At 37.5% G+C, this 17,101-nt stretch overlaps 1 protein-coding gene across 1 annotated transcript; it reads right to left on the bottom strand.

Moving 5' to 3' along the window:
* Positions 1–312: 312 nt before the first annotated feature.
* Positions 313–16,896, bottom strand: ZBTB49 (zinc finger and BTB domain containing 49). Its single transcript, XM_008935296.1, has 7 exons — positions 16,728–16,896; positions 13,910–15,015; positions 7,929–7,975; positions 4,080–4,153; positions 3,231–3,313; positions 2,978–3,139; positions 313–986 (listed from the first exon to the last, which is right to left on the bottom strand). The coding sequence occupies exons 1-7, from the start codon at positions 16,877–16,879 to the stop codon at positions 313–315; spliced, it is 2,298 nt and encodes a 765-aa protein (XP_008933544.1). The 5' UTR covers positions 16,880–16,896.
* Positions 16,897–17,101: the final 205 nt, after the last annotated feature.

The raw sequence follows: 17,101 nt of genomic DNA, 5'->3' as shown, positions 1-17,101 counted from the left end.
TCCATTATCAGGCAAAAAATACCATGTTAAATGATAAATTTAGTAAATGGCAAATTTTAGTAAATCCTGGCAACACAAGCTACACGGTGCAGTCACAGAACAACAAAGATCCCTAAAACTAGATTTGAACTTTGCTGAGCAGCAATGTAAAGGCAGCCTACAACTGGATTCTGGGCATGCATACCTTGACTTTTACCAGTCTCCAAGCTAGCTGGCTTAAAAACTAGCTCTGATCTCTCTATGCTGCAGTGCAATCATCATCACTCTAGCATGAAATGCCCCTAAGAAGTTTTGTCACTGTCACCTGAGCTCTCATTGTTCCAATTCACTTTCATTCTGCAAGGTCTTCATAGCTAAACCCCAGAGGGTCATGCTGGAGAAGAATGGTCCTTCATTGTTCTTGTATGCAGCAGATGATGTTCGGCTGCCTAATGGATCATTACAGTGATTGTCCAAGCCATCCACGGAGGAGCGAATCATGGGAACATTATCAGACTGTAAGGGCTCTTCTGCAGAGGACACATCTACATCTGCATAAGCATATTGCGGTGGTGGAGGAGTTTGCTGTGTCTGAGTTTTTGGGAGTTTAGCAGAGTCCACATGCAGCTTCTGTTGGCTTGCTCCATCGTGGTGCTGAGTCATGGATTGCAACTTGCAGTAAGAATCCACAGAACTATCAAGTTCAGTTGAATTTGCAGCTGGACGAATGGGAAACTTAACAGACACTGGTAACAAGGTAACGGGCATTTCTTGGCCAAAAGAGTCACAAGTCTGAGACTTGTCAAGGTCAGACGTTTCAAGCCCTTGAGTAAAGTCCCGCGGTGTGTGCGGAGGCTCCTCGCTGGCTTTGCAGTGCATCTTCCTGTGCCGCCGCAGCACCGCCGAGCGCGTGAAGCACTTGTTGCACGTGTCACAGGTATAGGGCTTCTCTCCTGTATGAGTTCTCACGTGTCTACGCAGGTCACCAGAGCCTGCAAAGCATTTCCCTACGAGACAGAAGCACCAGATTAAGATTTTGTCATTAACACAAGTGCATAAACATGTTGTACCTAGAAGAAATACCAAGTGAAAAGGTTTAGTGTGTCCCAGTTATGGTACTTTGTTTATCTAGAACCTGTTTATCAGTTCAAAGAAGTTCCCTCTGCTTGTACAATTTCAATGACTTGTTTCTTCTTCTTGATCTGATTTACCAACTTCTACTTCCCAGTGCCTTTGTTTTTCTCTCCAGAGATGGGAATGTCCATCAGTATTGGAAAGCCGTGAGTGCTCTCAGTTTGTATCTATCTTCATGTAATTAAAAAAAAAAAGCCAAACCAGTAAATAATTCATTTTTTTTTCTGGAAAAAAGAGTATGCTAATAAGCTTCTAAATATGTTCTCCCAGTGAGAACTGCACTATAGAAAATAATGGTTTGTTCACTACCAGGGAACTACTTTTACAGTGCTGACAAAGTTAGCTTTTTTGTTAGCTTTGAGCTAATGTAATGCAGCAGTCTATTTTTTATATTCCAGCCAGGGAATGTGTCAAAACCATAGATTTTCATTGCTGTAAATATTAGAATACAATAAAATATTCAGCTGATTGTCTATTTTCAGAACCACAAGCTCAAATGAGGTCAGTCATCATACTGCAAAGAAACAAGTGTCTGAGGCTGAGCCAAAGTAAAGTGTAGAAGAACAAGCAGAACCTCCGACCATTAATGCCCAGTACTGCTACATGATTCAGACACCTCACATTCTTCAGCACTGTAGCAATAAGCTGGTACCTACTTGCAATCTTACCTCATTTTACCTAGGTTAAAGATTATTTTGTGTGAACAGGTACCAGCTAAAATGAACTGTATTATCTGAAAGCCCAATAAAACTGCAGTCTTCTACTTTTTATTCTATTACTCAGATTTCTCTTCTGAAAAGCCATTAAACAGTAAGATTACAAATTACTGGAATAATACATGTGGAGTTTTTGCATAACGTGAATGATTTCTTAATGCTTGATCAGATCCTCTTTGCACTATTTTTGCCTTCTCAGTACAAGCTGACCTGGCTAAAATGAAAAATAATCAAAGGAACACTACAAAAATAGGCTCATTAGCCAGTCTTAATGGCAGCAACACAACTGTTTATACTTCCATATCCTGCATGTCTGTATTTCCTCGTTCTGATGAAAGACCTCCTGATAATATTAGTGTTCCTTATGCCTCAAGACATTACAAATTAAACATACTGCAGTTGGACATTATCATATCCTCTAAAGCTGACTCCTCAGAACATGAATTACATTATACCAAAACAGCACTTAAGGGCAGAAATATAAGTAGTATGCAGGATGCTGAGCAACATATGAGATAAGGACAGACAATGCGGTCTCTCAGAACTGTTATACACGGATCAATCATTGATCAAAGAGCCATTTTCAGATCACATGGAAGTATGACCTATCTAGCAGATTTAGAAAATGTGTGTTGTCTGGTATGAAGCACTGATCAAGTTTTGATTTTATTCCAGAGGTTGAAGCAAAGGCAAAAGACTGATATTATCGAACTGTATGGTTGAATGCAGTTAAATCTGAACACTATTCAACTGGGAAAAAACAAACAAAAAAACAAAACCAAAAGAGACTCCATGGATAGCCCAACTCAGCTTTTCCATCAGAAAGGACTATACTGAAAATAAATCCATTTTTGAAACTGCTAATATCAGTAATTCTCTACCAAACATGTACATAGACAGTGTTGTTTCCTCTTAATTGCCCTCTGCATTCTTAGACTGAAATTAATTTTTAAACTTATTTACAGCCGCTAAAGGAATTTATTACACCAAATGAAAGACTACGACGTAGGCAAGACAGAAGATTTTGTGAAAAACGTTCACAACATGGTATTTCAATTGAAAATTATTTTGGTTAATTGTTATTCTGCTGACATAGGGACTTATTTAAAAAGTAAAGACACAACCAAGCTATGCACAGGAACTCTCACCACATGCTGAACAGCTGTATGGTCTCTCTCCAGTATGCCTAATTCTGTGCTTCACTAATTTTCGTTGCATGTTGAATGACTTCCCACATTCATCACAGGTGAATACTTTATCTGCTGTATGGGTCTTTTTGTGCTCCTTTAAATTACTGAAGTTGCTGAATCCTAGAAAAAATATGACAGATGCCAAGATTAAAATGACTCCTCACATGTCAATCAAAAAATCTCAGAGGCAGAAGCTTTGGTTCTTACACACCTCTGCCACAGATATCACACAGATGAGGCTTTTCTCCAGAATGAATGATAATATGACGCTGAACATCACCAGAAGCAGCAAATCTGTAACAGAACATGGAAACCAAATTATTGTCTTTATAAGACTCTTATTCTCCTAAGCTGAGTATGACGTGAAAATCAACAATAACGAATGCCTGATGCTCTGAACAAAGATTAAAACCTAAACCACAGGGTCGTGCTGGATAGATGTTAAATGGATGCATTTAAGAAAAAACATTTTGAAGCTGACAATGTCCAACTAAATTTATGCTAGAAAAAAAAGCCCAAAATACCCTTTTCACCATTAATGTTACTAATTTATTCTGCATTTAACTTAGTGTAAATATGAATGCTACTCCTAAATTAGTGAATTTTCTGTCATCTGTTAGTAGAAGGCAGAAATATTTAATGCTTTGATTAAATTTGTCAAGTTTCCCATACTTCATAATTTCCATTACATGTAAGAAAAATAATATGACCAAATAATGAAAAAAATGTGAGGGAAAGGTACAAACCCACATGATTTATTGCTATGTTTATTGTTCAAAATACACTCAAGAGTATAACCTTAACTAAAGATACTAATATACAAAAAATTAACTAAGATCACAGACTACGTGTAGCACATTTATCTTACTGTTGGGATTTGCAACCAGACACTTGCAGACTTTTATGTATTTTAATCCCATCGGTACACACTTAAACCCAATGTCTTTTAAACAACATGGGCCACCATGCTGCCTGAGCTCTTGGGCCTTAGTTTATCATGAAAATTAAAGAAAACATGAATAAAGCTACCATGTTAAATTTAATGATGAATTCTACTCACCTTTTCCCACAGATTTCACAAATGTATGGTTTTTCTCCAGAATGTCGACGTAAATGTGTCTGGAGATTGCCTGCCTGAAGGGACAGTAATTTAAACATTTAAATTAGCTAGCCTGTTGTTGTACACAGACAGGAAGACAACGATGGGAACTAGGAGACTGGCTTTTTATTCTTAATTCTAGGGCAGCAAACACTACAAAGCATGTATGAACTCAGTCATTCTCATCTAGCAAAGACAGACTACCATGTTCTTCCAAGATCAAATTGCTTAAGTATAAAATTATACATTGAAAAGAACAGGGGAAAAAAAAAACAAACAAACCACAAACCAGAAAAAAGGAAGCCTAGAATCAAATTCTAAGGAAAAAGAAAGACCTATAGTTGAAAACAGATCCAATTATAAATGAAAATTACACTATCTAGATTGCAGTGAAGAAGAAAACTTACTAGTGGTATGGTTCACGTTAGTTTCATTTTCCCTGTCCTACAAATAAAATGTTGTTACATCAGGATGTCTGAATTCACCTACCAAGAGGCTAAAAAGAAAAGAATAGGGTGAACATTTTTCAATGCATAAAATACTCAGAGTCAAGTGCTCCAAAGCTGTATTTCCTCCTATCAAAAAAAAACCCCAACAGGAAGTACAGAAATGAACAAATGGGATTACTGGTAATGAATTTTTATTACATATCTTTCCTCTCCCAGACCTGTAAAAATCGTGCCAGTCTAGCAGGCAAACCAGATGACTGGACAAAGCCATCTTACCCATTACAACTTTTTTTTTTTTTTTTTAATTTTAAATGTTTTTAAAGCCATTGGTGCTTCTGAATGACTAATGCTCTGAGTCTAGTTCTCAAAGCACAAGACACAGCTAGTCTGGATGGAAGAGCTGCAGATGTTCCATAAATAGTGCTTACTTCCACAGTCATTTTTTAACCTTTCTTTTCTCTCTGGTGGATAACTGCCTGGTTTTATCTAAGTACACTGAAGGAATATTAAGTCCTTTCAATCAGGAAAGAAAACTAAGGATGCAAAGATTATTATGCCCTCCTTAGTAAGACAACAAAAATAAGACCCATCAGTAATTTCTTCTCACTCCTCTAGATAATAAATTTCTTGTGATTATCAACCACTGTAATCAGAGCTTAGGATATACCAGAACTAAAGTATTGAAGACACAGACACACACAGAGGACAATATTGAACAGATCACCATTTGAACTCTCAGAGCGCTTTCTTTAAGCCCTGTAAAGTTTTTCAGACAACAGGATGACTGAAATACTGTTCTCCCAGGCCAAACTTCCTAATACTGAAACCTGTTCAAGATCAGGGCACCTGTTTCTGAGGAAGAAGACTAAACTGACTTCTCCGTGGAACAAAGAGAAGGGATTTTATGCAGAGGTACATTTGAGTGAAATGTACAAAAGACAGAACCTTCATCGCTATCCACATCACTAAACAAACCATATCACAGGCATTTGAAAGGTATTCTGGATAAAGACAAAAGGTGAACCTGAAGTCAACAATTATTCTGAAATAGTTTCCATACAGGCATTTTTAGTCAGAATAAAAACTTTCTATAGAGAGTAGCAAGTAGATTTATTTATTACAAACCTATGTCATTTCCTCCTAATGAGAGCAATAGTTTGTCATAAACTGTGCTGAGACAAAAAAAAAAAAGTAAAAACATGTGTACCTTCTATTCTTCCTAAGGTTTAAGGTGGTACACAACCTTGGTTAAGGCATAATATGCCATCTCAGTGAAAGAGCGCAGGAGAACTTCTGCCAGCATTTCAGTAAAAGGAAAAAAAATGCTGAGAAGAATCCTCTGGCTGATACTGGTTGTGTATCACTCATTGCAGATTTGGAGACACGAGGGATATGCTATGCTTAGTCCATTTGTAACTGGCATGCTTTTAATAGTGAAAAAATTAATACATATGGTCCCCCCAAAAAACCTTTGCAGAAGTCAGTCAGGAGGTAAAACAACGATACCCTGGATCACCAGCCAGACAAGGACCACACAGCAACAGGCTGTGCACTAGTAGTAAGGGAAGATGCAGGCTTGGAAATACAAAAAGGAACATTTTTCTCAAAAAAATCAGAGACATTTATGGTTATTTGTCCCAAACTATGAGTTCCTATGTCAACCTTCCCTACTTTCTTCATGTTGTGTTTCACATTTCAACACACAGAACATCAGCTACACTCAGCAGGAGCAGACATACTACCAGGCACAACTGCACTGACTCAAAAGCACAGAACACGAAGGCTTAAATAAGAAAAGGGTTATTATTTCTGTGCCTGCAGACTGACAAGACCAAGACCAAGATCAGAGGTGGTCTTTTAAGGAAAAAAAAAAAAAAACGGACAGTATTTATCCTTATGCACAGTTCCAAAGCAAGTACCTGAGGAGTATGGGAGTGCCCTTTGCTGAGCACACAGAGCTGCCGCACGCAAGCTGAACTCTACGGCTCCTATGCGGGATGTGTAGGCACTGTCCATCAGCACATACCTACCTACACCTTCAGACAAAGCCAGTTAAATGGGGGGCAGGGGAGCAAAGCTGTTTAAGAGTGTTTAATTAAAAGGCAGAAATGTCCCGTTTTCTTGGGGGTTTTGTTTCTTTTTAAGTGAAGAGGAGCAAAGCATGTTGCCCAAGTCTGTCATGTCTGTCACACACTGAGTGCATGAAACTTTTTAATTCCCTCTTCCTCCACTGTACTACCACTCCATTTGCCAAAAGTACTTTGAATGGAATTTGTGAGTTATGAAATTAAGTATGTGATTAATAAGATATTTGAGCAGATCCAGTTATGCTCAAAATGGCTTGATAAGCAGGATGAAGCAGTACTGCTCACTGGGCACAGTGTTATATTCATATTCAGTAATAACAGAGTGGAGGATGCAACTGCATTAGATTCATGGGTCAAAGAAGTCCCACTGGTGTACTAGAAAACTGGAGCAGGAAAAGTGCAAGCACTGGTGGGTGGGCAGACAAAGACCACATGATTCTAATCCTTAACCCAGAACCCCTGAGAAAGACCAAAGTTATTAAACGATAATTACTATTTCATCTTAGTCTAAAAATATGCACCTGTCTATGGTTTCCCATACTTAGGTAGCCATATTCCAACCAAGAAAACAGACAAGAAACAGACACTTTAGAAACAGGAGACAACTAGGCACCATATAAATACAAAGTAATTGTTGTACCCAGAATAGGAAACAAGCATTGGGGGGCAAATGAAGCTAAAGTTTAGGCCCTGTATGTAAGCAGGGAATTTCACAAGTCTGTTTCTTTAAATCATAGCTGAGTTTTGCTCTTTCAGTCAGACTGTGCTGTTGTTCTGCACAGAAGGAAAATAAGCCAAATTATATGAACAATTGTTTTTTGACTAAAAAAAAAAAATCTGCTTAATAATTTATGCCATGCAGGAAGATGAAACTGTATTGTAAATACATTATACAGAATTCTAACCTGTATTTTTTTCAGGCACTGTAAAAATGCTATTCACAACATACTGCTAGGCTTAAGGCAAAAGAACAGTCAAAGAATGAATGTTCTATTTCAACTATAGCTGTGGCTCTATAGAGCTAAATATTCCTTTGAAGGCAAGATATAAAAAACATCTACTGAGAAGAGAGAATCAAAGGTTCAACATGTATCAAACACATCCAAAGCATTTAACATACTATTTTCAAATAAGACATTTTAATATTTTATCCCTAAAGTGAAGTCTGTCTTTGAAGAAAAAATATCTATAGACTTAAAACCAAGCTTTTTAGAATCAACATATAGATGCATTTCATTTTCAAGTGTAAGTACTATAATATAAAATATTCCCACCTGTGAGAAGTGTTTCCCACAAATGTTACATTCAAAAGGTTTCTCACCTAAAAGAAGAAACAGAACATAGAACTTCTAATAGTTGAAATACAATATAAATTTTTTAAATTGGTATACTTCCTTTTAAAGCATGTGACAGTAAAAATATCCCCAAAAGTCCACTTACTTACATATCTAAAGGGAAACTTCCAAGAGGGAAGTACAGCATTTATCATTAAGTTTGCAAGGCAGACTTACTCAGAAACAGCATTTACCTTTAAAGATAAATAGGCAGAAGAGTTTTGATATGAATGGGAGTGTTCTGTAATTTTTTTTTTAAATACTTTTTTCCCCCAAACAAAGGGATACCATACCTCCAGGAAGAATAGAATAGATAACAAGGTCCTACAACAACAGCAGCAGCAGCTATGGGAAGTGCATCCATTTTTCCACATGTACATACAAAAGTCCACTCTTAAAAACAGTAAGGAATGCAGAGAAGCTCATTTGAAAGGATTCTGTTCTCTCTGTTCAGCATGTACCATACACCTCTGATCAGCACATAGCCATTTACTTCCAGAAAATACATATTTGCCTTCGAATTCTTATCCTGTATAGGAGTATCTGATAAGTAACCCAAGGATTTTGCTCCAAAATTCTGAATTTACATGTACAAAACTGGTATTGAATATTCAGAAACCTATGAGCAGCTTTAGCAAAAAATGAGTGCAGCCCACTTTAGCTTTTCAAAATACCTTGACCCTCAACCTAGAATGTGACAGCACTATACTTCAATTCTCCTGCTGTCAATTTCAGACAATATCTTTTTCTAATCACTTTTTCTCCTCTCCAGTATTTCATGAAGGTAATTTTTTTTCTCCTTGATTAGTCCTTGGTTTCCTATTTTTTTTGTACTGCTGATAAAAATCTATACCTCTTTTAGCATTTTTAAAACAATAATAATCAAATACCACTTAATTCAATGACAATAAGACTTCTAATATTTTCATGAATCTAATTGTACATTAAAAGGACATATAGTCTGGCCCACAGGTCCAGGGAAGAAAAAATAATGTAAATCCTTGTGATTCTGAATGCAGCTATTTTGAGAAAGAGATCTTACACTGTGTTTCATCTTGGTGCTGATTCAAAAATCTGCCTAAAGATTTTAATTTACTTTTTTAAATTATAATTTTCCTGAATTTATAGAATACCTCTTGACTATCTGTGGCCTTCTCTTCCAGCAAGTATTCTCTACATCAGTATTCTTCCTCCATCCCTGGAAGTGTAAAAAGCAACATGTACAGTTCCCAGGTCTTCCCTGCTGCCACACAGAGGTGATGTTCTTTCAACATATTTCAGGATCAAAGACTACATGCAACTCTTGTTAGATTTTTAAAGCAGCAAGTAAACATACACAGTTATATGGCTTCCCAGAGAGCAGTCTTGCAGTTAAGTCTGACAGCTTGAGGCTGTATGTATTTTTCCTGCTCAATGAAGAATGGAAATCTTACAACACTTTCCAGAAAGCTTTTATTCAATTAAAGAATCAAAATTAAGAAACCAGTAACTCTGAACATCGAGACTCTATTTCATTATGGCTCTGTATTCATAAAACACTACAAATTCTGGGACTGACAACACAAATACAAATGAAACCGACAGGGAGCCAGATCTGTGACAACAGGGAAGGTTTCTGACAACAGTAAAACATCAAGGTAATTTGAAATGGAGGATAAAAAAACATTACTAACCATTTCTGCAGAAATTACCTACGCAAAAAGAAAAGATACTATCGACAAAGACTATTATTTAAACCAAAATCCACCCTGAAATAACCAGAGGAGTAGGGAGGGAAGTGGAGGCTCAAATTTCTCACCTCTCTTGTAGGCTGCATGCAGCCTCATTATAACCATACCAACATAAAAAGAGTTGATTTTTTCCCCCTCATGATAAAGACATCACAAAAATGTTTTCTTTGAAAAGAAAGATCAAATTAAATTTTGGAGAACAATTCTGCACCTACATAAAAATCCAAACCACTAGACATTTTCTAGTAGACTATTCCAAGACTGAATTTTAGCAGAAACACTAAATTACTCAAAATGTTGTAGTATTCCCCCCAAGTGATTCCTAGGGCATATCAGTAAGAGTGCAGCTAGTAAACTGAAGATGATTCATCCCGGCCTATTGCTGGTGAGACCACATCTGAAGCCTTAAGAAGAGAAGGCAAACAGAAGTCCTGCTGCTGGCTACACACAATGGGAAGACCGATGCAATATGGTTGTTCTTGAAGGTACACTGATGGGACAAGAGAGGACACAGACAAGTTATATCATGAGAAATTCCAGTTATATATAAGAAAAGAATCTTTTTGCCTTGTGAGGGTCATCAAGCACTGGAACTGGTTGTCTGGAGAGTTTGGGGAATCACTGTCCTTGAAGATATTAAAAACTTGATTATACAAGGTCATGAGCAAAACAGCCCAATCCAGTCTGACCTGCCTTGAGCATACTGGACTAGATCACCTCCAGAAGTCCATTCTAATTTAAATTATTCTCAGATTCTACGACTGTCATTAAAATGCAAATGAAAAGCCTTTTCTGAGACCACTAATATTCTCAAAGACCACAGCCAGATCAACAGCAATAGAGAAAATTTCATGAAAAGTAGTAACTGAACTACAATTAAGACAATTCTTAAATAAATTATCCAAGGGACTTTACTTTTAAACCCTTGGACTGTCCTGTGTTTTCTATCTTCCTGTTGTATCCTTCTTGTTCAACACTCTGCAAGAAGAGTTGAGGATAAAGAACACAGCAGGGGGACCAAAGCAGGGGTATGTCAGCTCCAGAGGAGAAAGGCACGAAGGCAGAAGCAGTGTTCCTGAAGAGATCACAAAGGTGAGGAGCAGGACCCACCACAGCACACCGTCAACTTGCTCAAGCAAAGCTCAGAATGAAAAGGTTGAGGATCAACAGTGTGTTACTTGACGGTGTAACTCTGCTCCTGTTGTATTCCATCCTGCCAAGAGTTCTTTCCAAAGGGTTGTAGGTTTTTTTGAGATGTTTCCTGAAAACACTGCTCCTGTACAGGTAAGGACTGTGTAAGAGAGATACTTGCTTCCTTTTTTTTCAGACAGGTCAATCTAATAAAAACCAAATTATAACAGTCAAGTCAAAATCAATCTTAAAGTCAATGCAGTCATCTCTCTTTTGAGATTCCTTTAAATATCTACGAGCAATACAATTAAAACAGGTAGACAGCCCAACAGAATGATTTGTGTTGAACACAGGATGCCTGTCCTTCACACAGACAACTCATCAATACAACCATATTATCCTCTAAACTCTTTAGTAGTCCCCAGCATTCAGGGACAGAGAATTTCACATGTGCTTTTTCTTGGCAGCCAGACTGCCATAACACTTGTGTTGAAAAAGAGTTGTCAATTTGTGGGTTAAAAACTGACTTGCCAGCATGAAAGGTCTGTTTTAGTAACTTGCTTCTTTCATCCCTTCAGCAAAGCCAGATTTAGAGGCCTTTCAGTAAGCGCTGTAATAAATGCTTGCAAAACCTTTTGTTCATTTGTAGAAAAGTAATGTTTCCAAATACAACTGATTAGCCAGCAATTAGTTGGCAGATGAATGGAAATGGCTTTTTGCATACACTTATGTTACTTTACTACTACTACACCTAATATTAATGATACAGACATGCCCTGTACCTTCAGTTACAGATCCCTCCTATATTAACATTGTACTCATCATCCACTGTAATTTTCCAAATGCTCTTTTCGCACTAGATATTTTAAAATAAATCCATGTGACCCAAACAGGTAAGCTAACAGGCCTATCTAGTCTCAGTCTTTCCACCCTCCTTTGATATGCTTATTTGTTAAACATATGCTCCTGAACTCTGTCAGTTTAGCATATCTGTGGAAGAATGTTAATGCCACATTAAGTAACATTCAAGTCTAGAATTTTTTTAAAACTTCTGAAAGAAAATAGTGCCCGAAAGCAGCATGGAATTCCTGAATCCAGTGTATACTCAGACAAGTAGAGAAGGACAACACCAACAACAAAACCAAGTCTATGATCACTTTTCCTATGCAGTGTAATGTATAAATCTAGTTCATACCAAGCAGCGTTGTGGAATGTGTAACACCATCTATCAGAGCTTAACTGGAGTAGAAGCATGTGCAAACACACAGACCTCAAATAAGAGCAAAGAAATTACCTGAAACACAGATAAATAACACTGCAAAAGCTACTTCAACCCTTTGCCTCTTTTTCCATTTACCTACACTTGGAAGCATTTGCAGGCCAAGCTGTGTCTACAGAAGGACAGTAATTTGCAAAACACTTTCATCAGTGGCTACAGTCTCTTCCTTCTACAAAGCTCAGTACTCAGTCCATTCCCCTGACCTTTAAGTTACATTAGAAGAGGTAGACAAAACTTTGAACCTCCTGGTTTGAACAGTTTAGCAGATGAAGAAACATACAGCAATTAAGTCTAGTAATGAAGTCTATCACTCAGGCAGCATGCTTTTTAAAAAAACAGTTTAATGGGCACCAGCACTCACAAAATCCAGATTTCTTCCAGTGACAGACATGTCTAAGGAAGGACAAATTCTGACAGGTTTCTTATAGTTGGTGTCTCCCACGTAAGATTCTTTAGCACAAACTCACATTACTGACTGCAGACTCTCAGCTGGGGCTTCTCTAGATGTTGTTTCCTATCTGATCACCTATTTTCCTGAAATTTCTAAGATATTAAAGCATACCAAATGACACCAGCTCAGATTCTACAACAGATTCAAAAAAATACAAAGCAAAGAGGGGATCTGGGTAAGAGACATATGCAACTCTTTCACAGGCAACCACAGTAAGAGGAAAAAAAAGGATTATTACCGCAATCAGTACTCTAAGATAGCAAGTGAAAACTTCAGGAAGATAATGCAAAATTTTCATATTTTCAAGTTCTGGAAAGATTTTTCTACTAAAACATGGAAAAGTAAATTCCTAATAGTAAGGATCAATTAACAAAATAATGTCTCCTAAGACAGACTCTTATTCACTGTCAAAGTACCAACACATGTATGTTCATTGATGTTTGTTTGACAAGATTGACAAAGATGCATTGTATATTTAATAATAACACAGGAAAAAAAGCCAAAAAATATTCAACATCTTAATCAGGAATAATGACATCTCAAGGACTTGGAATCACTGGCGTTGCTCGACTAGCTGAGATAAAAACCTGTATCTAAAGTCACAGAAACAGAACATGCTGGTTAAACTGAACAGATAAATCAGCTGAAGCAAAGTTGGACCAGGTTTTGTCTTTCAATATAATAAAGAGATGCTCAGAAATAAATTTGATAGGTTTTAAAATAATATTACCTGGGAGTTTTTAAAATAAATTGATTCCAAATCCCCCTTCACTCTGCAGTCTACTTGTCTGCAAGAATATTACTCTCTACGTAAACATAATGAAACTAGTTCACACTAGGAAAAAAGTACAAACTAATTAAGAGAGCACATTTCTAGAGTTTAAAAAGAAATGACCACCACACCCTAATCACCTGCTTATATGAATATATGATCAAGGAGAACTGAGGTCATCTGGAACACCTGTAGTATTGCCTTTACACACCTCATCGTTATCTGACTCAGACTTCTGGGCCATCTGACAAACTGATTAGAAATGCCTCTTCTAAATGCAAGACAAAAATAAAATTTTCATTGAAATATCACAAACTTTCTTTGAAAAAGAGCCCTAAAAAAACAAGTATGAAGGAGAACTCTACTACAACTCTCAGCTAAACTCGGTCTTACAGTCTTTATTCCTGTATGATTATTCATTTTTTTAAAAAAATGAACCCACAAATTTTTGATAGTAGATCTTTAATGAGCATCTCTGTCTACCAACAGAGAGATACTGCAAGACACCCTCTCTAACTGAAATATTTGGTCTGTAGACCAAGTTATTGATCACTGTACCTGTATGAGACCTTTTATGGAGCTCCAAATTGCTTGGATGTTTGAAAGCCTTCCCACATAATTCACAAGTATATTGCCTCTGCGACTGAAGAGTCTGTGACTGCCCTTCTTGTTCCAAAGGACCTTGAGATCTTTCAATGTCAACAGTTTGTTCAAAATTCTCAGAATTCACTACATCTTCAGCTTCCTTTTCATCTGTAACTCTAACATTCGTCACATCCATGGTACTTTCATTTACAGACTCAATTACTCCTGTTATTCCACTGTTGTCTCTTTTAGGCTCAGGTGCCTGCTCTGCAGATTTCTGAGATCTTAGAAAATTTAACTTTTTGAGATGCATTGCCTTTTTCAGGCGCATCTGTTTGGTGGGCTGCATAACTGTGCCTTCTGCATCTTGGTCTGGAGCAGCTTCATTCACAGACGGAACCAGAAAGTTTGACGGTAAGTGATCAGAGGTTTCCAGAATACACTCAGAGTGATTGACAGTACAAGAATTATTCTCTACTGCATTTACTTCTGTAGACGTGCTGTAAGAAAAGGGTTGTTCTGCTCCTCTCTCGTGATTAGAGCAAGCATTCTGCTTATAGAACTGCTTACTGTAAAAGTTGCGTAGTTTGTAATAGTAACTTGGTTGTTTAAATGGCAGCTCTGTGCAGCTGCCATCTAAGGAGTCTTGTGGCTGTTTCTGTACATCACCTGAGGGTGGGTGAAGATTAACAGGCTGTGATGCATGAGGTTGGTGGTCAGCCACGACTTTAGCAGCTTGTGTGTCAGATGGGCACTCGTGCAGGAGGTTTGCTCCATAGCCATCACTGGCACAGCTGGGATCTGCAGCCAAGGCACCCTGCAGTGAAAACACGCTACCACAGGGCATGCTGGCTGCCTGCTCCACTGCTGGGGAGGATTTCAGAAAGGTGTGGCAAATGTTCAGCACATTTTGCACTTGGAGACACTGTGCAATATCCAACATAGTTTGCACATTGTCCTGGCTGAGGTCCAGGTGAGAGGTGTACATGAAGTCCAAAATCTGGCCTATGCCACCTACGTTTTTAATGTCCAAGTGAAAGACATCATTCTTCTGGCCTGAAGAATTCTGGAAAAGGGTCCTGATAAAATAAGGCAAATATTCAAACACAAACACTTTTATAAAAAACATACACAAAGTATAAATCAAAGCAAATTATCTTTTACATAACTTTAATTTTCTATTTTTTAATGTTTTGTAATCACGCTCTATGCTTGAAGTTTCCTATCCAATGTTCTCTACATGTTAGGTGCAGTGGTTTATTCGTGGATTATTTGCAAATGCTGGTTTGACTCAGAAGAGTGTTTCTCATTCCATCATGGCAAATAAAACAGGACATGAGAAATTTCCTAGTAAAAAGGAGAAGACAGACCTCATAGTCAGCTAAACTGTTCTCTTCTGGCAACCAAGCTTGTCCATCAAACTTTATCAGTAAAACGCCAATTGAAGTTCTATTAGCTCTCTCCCCACAAGTAGATGAGAGGAGGTAATAGTAAACAAGAGGATGGCATTATTTTCAATCTATTCTCTCATATCCAATCAAAAAGTACCTTCTTTACCGGTACTAGGTGAGAATCAAGTAAAAGAATAATGAAGGGTGTAAGTACCTAAGCCTAAATCAGCAGTCCAACCACTGCCCACTGAATTGTCATTGAATCCTTAGTGTCTGAACTCACAAGACTTCTAGCTATTTGATGTGAAGTATTCTTAGCATCAGAACTGTAGCTTTTCACATGCATCACCAATCCTAGATGAAGTGTGTTCCTAGTCTGCCTCAGCCAGGAACTCCACGCCCTCTATGAAAGCCTCCAGGCTCTAACCTGATACCTCACAGTAACTCCTGACACACAAAGGGGAACAGATCTGGGTTGAGAATTTAATTTAGTCACTTATATCCTATTGAATTTTAAGAAGAATTGAGTGCTTAGTTCTTTTTAATTACTTTAAAAAATCAGTCTTTGAGCATAATTTCACTTCATTATCAGGATTACAACCTAGAACAGAAAAAGGAAAATCAAACGCTCATCTTTTTATCTTGGTTGTAAAATAAAAATAATTTTCTTACATGAGGATTGGTAGTCAAGCTTTGGAAGTGTTTCTAGAAGCAAGGTCTGAAAACTGCCAGGTCTAAGAGCCTACTCATAACTAATAAACGATTTTAAGTTGGGAGATCCAGTACCTCCCCAAAATTTGGAGGATCAGCGACAGCTGTATAGAGGGGAAAGAAACCAGCTTGCTCCATGGGCCACCTGTATACTTTGAAAGAAGCATTGTCTCTTTGAGAACCTGTTCTAAATAGAGATGCAGTAACAACCTATGTACTCAAATTTTATTTTGAATATATAATTGATGAAAAAATTCACATTATCTTTAAGTAGCTAATGTGAATTATTTCATCAGCTATATCCCTTATCTAGGTCTGTTCATGTGCCCTACCAGGCTCCTTGTAGTTATCTTTTCATACTGAAATTTGGAATGCAGGTCCATGCCAGAATCCATTGTATGAGGCACCATCAGCAAGTAAGGAAAAAGAAAATGCCAGGCTTAAGCAGAGTAGTAAACAATTATGTATATCTATCTAGAAAATCAATTAGGATGGCCACAGTTTTTAATTAAACACTTGACACAGATTTATCTCTGGACAAACGTTTTAACTTTTCCCCTCACACTCCTACAGTTACTTAATCTGCGAACTACAAGGCAAAAAAAAAAAAACAACAAACTTTTTCAGCTAAAACCTCAAGCAATAGGCTTTAGTTCACTTTTTAAAAAGAATAATTTTCTGCCACATACCTGAAATACTGACTGAAAGCAGCTAATACGTTTTTGTGTGCTTTGAAGCAGACACCTTTTACCACCAGCATGCAGTCACAGAGGAGACCCTGAATGCGCTGCTCATGTAACTGCTGGAGAAGATGACAACTATGGCTAGCAACAGTGTCCATGCTAGAAAATCACTTAAGTTACCTACAATGAAATAAAACATCAAGATTAATTTCAAATATAAAAATGCAAAATTCATTTAGCATCTGAAGAACATTTTTACAATTTGTTTTAGCTTCCAAAGGGAAGTTGACACCTGTAATGTGAGCTCTCATGACAGTTTGATGATGAACGGTGAGTCACAGTACTGCTCACCAGTAGATATACAGTAATATGCATAGGAA

This window comes from Merops nubicus, unplaced genomic scaffold (genome assembly GCF_000691845.1).
Source record: "Merops nubicus isolate BGI_N331 unplaced genomic scaffold, ASM69184v1 scaffold12622, whole genome shotgun sequence".
Taxonomy (NCBI): Eukaryota; Metazoa; Chordata; class Aves; order Coraciiformes; family Meropidae; genus Merops; species Merops nubicus.
This window is presented reverse-complemented; position numbering and strand designations above follow the sequence as displayed.

What these genes read in the sequence shown, in the direction of transcription:
- ZBTB49 (XM_008935296.1), bottom strand. Translation starts at nt 16,879, where the DNA reads ATGGACACTGTTGCTAGCCATAGTTGTCATCTTCTCCAGCAGTTACAT. An exon ending in TGTGAAATCTGTGGGAAAAG is followed by an intron (nt 3,314 to 4,079) that starts GTGAGTAGAATT and finishes GTTCTGTTACAG; the next exon opens with ATTTGCTGCTTCTGGTGATG. An exon ending in ATACAGCTGTTCAGCATGTG is followed by an intron (nt 987 to 2,977) that starts GTGAGAGTTCCT and finishes TCTGTCTCGTAG; the next exon opens with GGAAATGCTTTGCAGGCTCT.